At 50.2% G+C, this 6,275-nt stretch overlaps 2 protein-coding genes across 3 annotated transcripts in view; both read right to left on the reverse strand.

Annotated features, from left to right (window-relative positions):
* The window catches only part of SPPL3 (signal peptide peptidase like 3), a 56,735-nt gene extending 54,397 nt beyond the window's left edge, over positions 1 to 2,338 (reverse strand). For both annotated transcript variants that reach the window (XM_040576543.1, XM_040576542.1), the window contains exon 1: positions 2,059 to 2,338. In XM_040576543.1, the coding sequence (XP_040432477.1) occupies positions 2,059 to 2,081 (23 nt within the window). In that variant the 5' untranslated portion in view covers positions 2,082 to 2,338. The remainder of the gene's footprint in view (positions 1 to 2,058) is intronic.
* A 443-nt stretch (positions 2,339 to 2,781) lies between these two features.
* C17H12orf43 (chromosome 17 C12orf43 homolog) overlaps positions 2,782 to 6,275 on the reverse strand; it is a 32,292-nt gene continuing 28,798 nt past the window's right edge. The window contains exon 9 of the transcript XR_005825180.1: positions 2,782 to 5,724. The gene's annotated coding sequence lies outside the window, so the exon portion shown is untranslated. The remainder of the gene's footprint in view (positions 5,725 to 6,275) is intronic.

Consider the following 6,275-nt stretch of genomic DNA (forward strand, 5'->3'; position numbering starts at 1 on the left):
ACGTAATCTTCACAGCAGCTACACACGACACCGAGGACCACGAAAAGCACTCGTTCTGAGAAAGCAGCCTTTGCAACACACAAAAAGGACCGGGTCCAGCAAATGGACAGGATAAAACCTGCCAACTTCCAAACTGTACAGCAGCACGAATTACTGGACACAGTTCTGCACAATTCCTTTATAGAACTATCGGTTTCCTTAGCTGACAACTTAACATGCCCACTTTTCCTAAAAGCACTAAAGCACTAGCCAATTTTATGCAGAGCTGTATTGCCATAATTAAAAATAAGCAAATGCTAGAGTATTGCTAGAAGTGTAAGTAATTAAACACGTACGCAGACAAGAGCGCGCAAGTTACAGGGCAGGATTCCTTAGGATGAAACTGGATTTTTGATCTTTCTGCAGCCCCCAGATAATACTGATCACAAGGCTAAATGGGAAGTGACAGAAACCTCAGAAATAGGACACGTCAGTGAATACAGACACGACAAAATTACAGTGTTTTGAGATGTCAGCCTCACATCCTTGCTCTGCTACAAACCTGATCTGCAACAAAGAGCTGCTGCTCTTGAGATCCGTCTAACAAGCAGTGAAGAAAAACTTAAATCCCAGCTTCATTTCCCGAATGAACCTGACCTAAAGAAGAGTTAATCCTCTTCCTAGCCAGGAGCAAAAGCCCCATACATCTACTGGTTCTTGAGAGAGAAGTGACAGAAGTCAGGAGTGGGGGCTGTCAAAGTCTCAGCATGTGGCAGAACAGAAATCCCCGCTGACTCCCAAGTTTTAAAAGTAATAGGAAAGATTTCCAGAACTATTCAGAATAGAAATCCCTTCTGCACATCCAGCACACACCAAGGTCAAAAGCTGAGATTTAACTCCTTTTTTTAATAAGAATATCATAACTCTTAAAGAAAAAAAAAACATGCAAGAAACAACCCTGAATGTTATCACTAGAATGAATTTTAAATGCAGTGAGAGCATCACAATCAAATCACTGCAGTGGCCAGGTCAAGAGAGCGGATGCACTTGTAAATTATTTGATGTATTTCGGCTGTGATCCTTGACAATACCAAAAATCCAGCATTACACGAAGAAAACAGACCCCGGCTCCTCAACCCACCGCCAGCTAGGCCCAACACAGTGTCAGGACGCCGAAAAAAATGCCCTCTGCTTTGATTTGCTATACTTGATGTCTTCCCACAGGAACTGGTCTCTTCCTCCTCATTCTATTTCCTGTACACAGAACAAGCCCATTGTCACCGGGCGAACCCCCCCGCGCACACACACAGGGCCCAGCCAGCCCTACACACAGCCGGGGAAGGCAGGTGCCAAGCTTCAGGCAGCCCCCGGGGACCTGCGAGCATCGCAGCAGGGCCCCGAGGAGCTCCAGGACGGGGAGGCCGGAGGAGATCCTCTGCTCCGGGCAGCCCCAGCACCTGGCGAGGCACCAGGGCCGGGAGAGAACCTGGGAGCACAGCACCCCAACCCCACACACAGCACGCACATGCACACATGGCACCCCAACGCCATGCACACAAACACAGCACCCCAAACACACAGCACCCCAACCCCACATACACATTAACAGCACCCCAAACACACACAGCACCCCAACCCCACACACAACACTGCCACCCTACACACACAGGACACCCCAACCTTCCCCCCCACAGCACGCCAGCCCTACACAGCACCCCTCCACCTGCACACAGCACCCCACACACGCAGCAGCCCCCACGCAGGATCCCTCCTCACAAACACAGGATCCCCACTCAGAAACACAGGATCCCTTCACACACAGGATTCCTCCTCACAAACACAGGCTCGCCCCTCACACACAGGATCCCTTCACACACAGGGATCCCCCCCTCACACACAGATCGCCTCACACACACAGGATCCCTCCTCACAAACACAGGTTCGCCCCTCACACACAGATCCCCCCCTCACGCACACAGGATCGCCCCCCTCACACAGATCCCCTCACACTCACAGATCCCCCCACACCCCCGACCCCCCCCCCCGCGGCCCGCAGCGCGGCGCGGCCCGGCGCCTCACCAGGAGTAGGTCTGCTCCGCCATGGCTGCGGCAGGCCGGCCGGCCCCGGGCTCCTCCTCCTCCTCCTCCTCCTGGCCGCCCGCCGCCTCGCAGGCTCCGGGGCTCAGCGGCGGCCCCGCTGCGGCTGGCGGCCCAACATGGCGGCGGCTGTGAGGAGGGAGGGAGGGGAGCGGGGGGGGGTCCCCGCCCGGGCGGGGAGGGCGATGGCGGTGGCGACGGGAGGCGGACGCTCAGCAGCCGCGCCGCGGGGCCGCGCTGAGGAGCCGCCGGGGCCTCATGGCCGGCGGGGAGGCGGCGGCGGGGAGGGGCGGGACGGGGCCGGGGCCGGGCGAGGTGCGGGGGGGTGGGGAGGAGGAGGCCGGGGGGGGTCCTGGCCGGGCCTCGCCGCGAACCCGCGCTCGCGCACGGCGTGGGCGGGGCCGCGCGGCGTCACGTGCCCACAACACGCTCACGTGCCGCCGCCTCCCGCGGGCACCGCGCCGGCGTGCGGCCGGGCACAGGGCGGGCGGTTGGCGGGCCCGGCCGCGCCGCCGCTGTGCGGGCGGGCGGCTTTGGAGGGGGGGGGAAGCGGGTGAGGGCAGCCCCGGCCGCCTCGGGCTCCTCCGCTGGAGAACGACGGGGGGGGGCAGCGGTGGGGGGCCCCGGCCGGCCCCTGGGGGGCTGCGGGCGGCGGGGAGCCCGGAGGGGGCGTGAGGGGGTCCTGCAGGGGGGAGTGAGGGGGTGGTAAGGGTTCGGGTGTCCCCCTTGTGGTGGGGTGCTTGCGGAGGCTCGTTCGTCTGGGCTGTGTTAGGTCACAAACAGCAAAAAAATATGCCGATGATAAAATTGTGGGGTTTTGTTGCCTTTTTCTTTCTTAGGAAGGCTCGCAGCAGGGAACATAACACTCAAGAGCCCGATCTAACCGAAATGAGCAGCTTCACCAGTGCTGCTGCCGACTCCTCGGTCCTTGGTGACGGTGCTGCCGAGCGCAGGGCCAGGGCCCAGCCTAGGTTTGCTCACCCGGGTAACCCACGGGGGTACCGTGATCCTCCCCCCCGGTACGTCCCATACGCCTCCGTGAGCGGGGCTTCGATCACTGTGGAGCAGTTGACTTCAGCGTGGCCATGCGGTCTCACTCGTTGTTCCTCTCAGTGTGGGAGGGAGGCGAGCTGATTTTAGCTTGCAGCTGGAGGTGAGGTAACCGCATGAAACAGAAGTAGGAGAATAACGCCCAGGTCTGGTAAAAATAGGTGTTTGGTTGTGTTTTGTTTTGTTTTGTTTTGAGGTATGTAGAAATTCTGTGCCTTAATATAACTTTGCAAAAATCTTCAAAAAACAGCATGGGGATTAGGACAATATCTTTGCATCTACAGGTGCATCACGTGTCTCCAAAATGGCTTCTAGAGCCCACCTGAGCTTATTTTTATTAGTAGTGGATAGAATATATGACCTAATTTTGCTCAGCTTGTTTATTCTCTTAAATGGGGTTAAAAAAAACAAAAAACTTAGGCTTGTATGTAGTCACGAGACAGGATTAAAAGTTGAGAACAAATAATTTCTTCTCAGTTCTGTGTAATCCTGGGTGGCTCACTTCTCCTCTGCTAGCTTGGTTTCCTCATCAGTAAAGAGGAAATGCATCATGTTCCAGCCACCTGAAGTTTGGGGGGGACTGTGGGTGGAAGATGTTGCATGGGCAGATGCAGAGTTCTTGGTGGACAGAATGCCAGGGATTCTTGTGCTTAACTTAAACAAGCTTTAGTACGAAGCTTCACAAGCTTCTACGCTGTGCATGCATTGAAAACATTGTGAGGAGTTGCACTGGAGATGGAAGGAAGTCATCTTCTCTCCCCTTATTTTCTTCTGGAGTCTTACAAGTGATTCACAGCTTTGGGGTGTTGTCACACCTTAACACACAAATCCTCTGCACTTTTCATAGTCCTTTGGCCTTGTGGACAGGAATGACCTTAGAGCTCCTGACATAATCAACACTTAAGAAATCTGCTTGGGAATTGGATTTATCAACTAGGTGGTGTGAATAATCAAAGCATCATGACTGACTGGCTTATTGGGATTCCTGCTGGGGTCAGTCATGGCTGCTATATGCAGGGGAAGGATTAGGCAGCAACACTAACATCTCTCACCCAGCTCAGGCTAGGCTACCTTGCAAAAAATTCTCCGCTGACCATATATATCTCCCAATTTACACCCCATACGCAATACTTGTGCTTATCTCAGTAAGAATTAAAGCTGTGGTGGATTGGATATAAACAGAGAGGAGCGAGTCATGCATAAAACCTTGAGCTGTAGGGTACATAGCCTAGTTAATCACTTTGTGTGGAAACTATAGTTCTCCCCCTTTCAAATTAAAAATGTTCAGACTGGTGATAGGACTTGCACAATGGAGAAGTCCCCTTGCTTTCTCCTTCCTCATCGCAGCAGAAGAATCTACACTAACAATTAGAAAACTGACAAATAATTTAGAATCTTCACTCTGTTGCGGTGTTATCCCAGTATCTTGGATGTGTGTTAATGCTACCATTTTCAATGGTTCTAATACAATAAATGCAAGAGAAAAAACTTTTGAATCAACGCAGGGAAAGATAAATCAATGTTTCAATATTGTCTTGATACTAAATATCCTTTCTTAGTTTTTTTCTGAGACAATGTAAAAGACACTGATATCTATAAACAATATCCCTACTTTGTATCCTTACTGAAACAGCTTCCAGTTTCTCAGTCTTGCAAAATTGGCAATGCATTAATTTGACAAAAGTGATTCTTAGTTGATGAGCGCTAAAGTATTTTTTTTTCCAGCATCTCAGGCTTTGTGTGTAAATTACTGAATGGTTTTGCAAGCTTGCTCTATCATGTTACAGTGGTCAGATGAATTCACAGGAGAAACTTATTCGTCCTTGCAGACTCAACATCTGCCCTCACTCTAAAGGGGAGCACAGCTTGTATTCTGCAGATAACTTTCCCAGCATCTCTTTTGTGTATACTTTCTTTGGACCTACAAGAGAGCTTTACTCTGAATTTCAGTGACAATTTACTCTGGCATTACAAAGCCCTTCCAAAATAGCTGTTCTTTCTGGTGTCTTGGATGTAGACTGATGCACTACCTAGACCTGTCAAAGTATTTCAAAACTAGCAGCAAACAAAAAAAATGTATTTTCTTTTACGTAGTTCCCAGAACACAGGAATGTATGGTGGAGAATCAGATGAAAGTACTGGCTACAAAGAGTCCTCAGCTCCAAAGAGCTTAAATGTCATTAGATGACATTAACTAACCATGTCTTGATGCCTTTATAATGGAGGTGGAAAGAAACCAGAGCAGATTCATGTAGACTCACTTCACCTTTCAGGAAAGGACATGACAGGTAGAGTTGTTAATGCAGGTTGGTTTTAGGAGCAGCAAGTGGCACGGAAACAACTAGGGAATGCAAAAATCAAGAGATCCAGTTTTGACAGTATAGCTCACAGCTATGCTAGGCTGTTCTGCTTGTAAGATCCTTGTCTATGCTAGGCTGTTCTGCTTGTAAGATCCTTGTGGGATTCCCCTTGTTGAGAAAATAATTAAAGTGTGCACTGACCAGTTGCGTGACATGATTCTCTTCACTACCACCTAGTGGGAAACTCCTTCATTAACTGAACTCCAGAGCTGTTCCTGTTCTCCAACTCATCCTCACCCTGATGATAGAAAGAGTGTATAAGTGAAGGGGAAATGGAGGAATGAACGAGAATGACACAGCCCTATTTCTCCCTGCCAGAATAGGAATGGAGAGAGGGGGGGAGAGAGAGAGAGAGAGAGAGAGAGAAACAGCCAGCCTATAATTTAAACCTATTATGTCCTATGGCATTATCACACCATACCTTCCAGCTCTGCAGCCAGTTAGTTCAGTTCTTAATAGCTGTTACACCTTAGCCTCAGTGTCACTGAGGGTCCCAAAGCTTAACAAACACAATCTTTGGTGATAAAGAGGAAAACATTCATTCTTCTGAATGTAACTGCAAACGGTGGAAAGGAGAAACTTGTGAAGCTATGCCTGTGTCTCAGTCAAAAGACAGCCTCCCCCTCTTGGTTCTGAAAATTTTTGGTGGTTCTAATTCAAAAGTAGGAAAGGAGGCACCAAAAAAACCCACACACCGCTCTCCTCTGTAAAAATCACATTTTCAGTTACATTATCACATATTTACAACAGACTACTCAAAGCATAAAATGGATATATATTGGGAACATT

This window comes from Cygnus olor, chromosome 17 (assembly GCF_009769625.2).
Source record: "Cygnus olor isolate bCygOlo1 chromosome 17, bCygOlo1.pri.v2, whole genome shotgun sequence".
NCBI lineage: Eukaryota > Metazoa > Chordata > Aves > Anseriformes > Anatidae > Cygnus > Cygnus olor.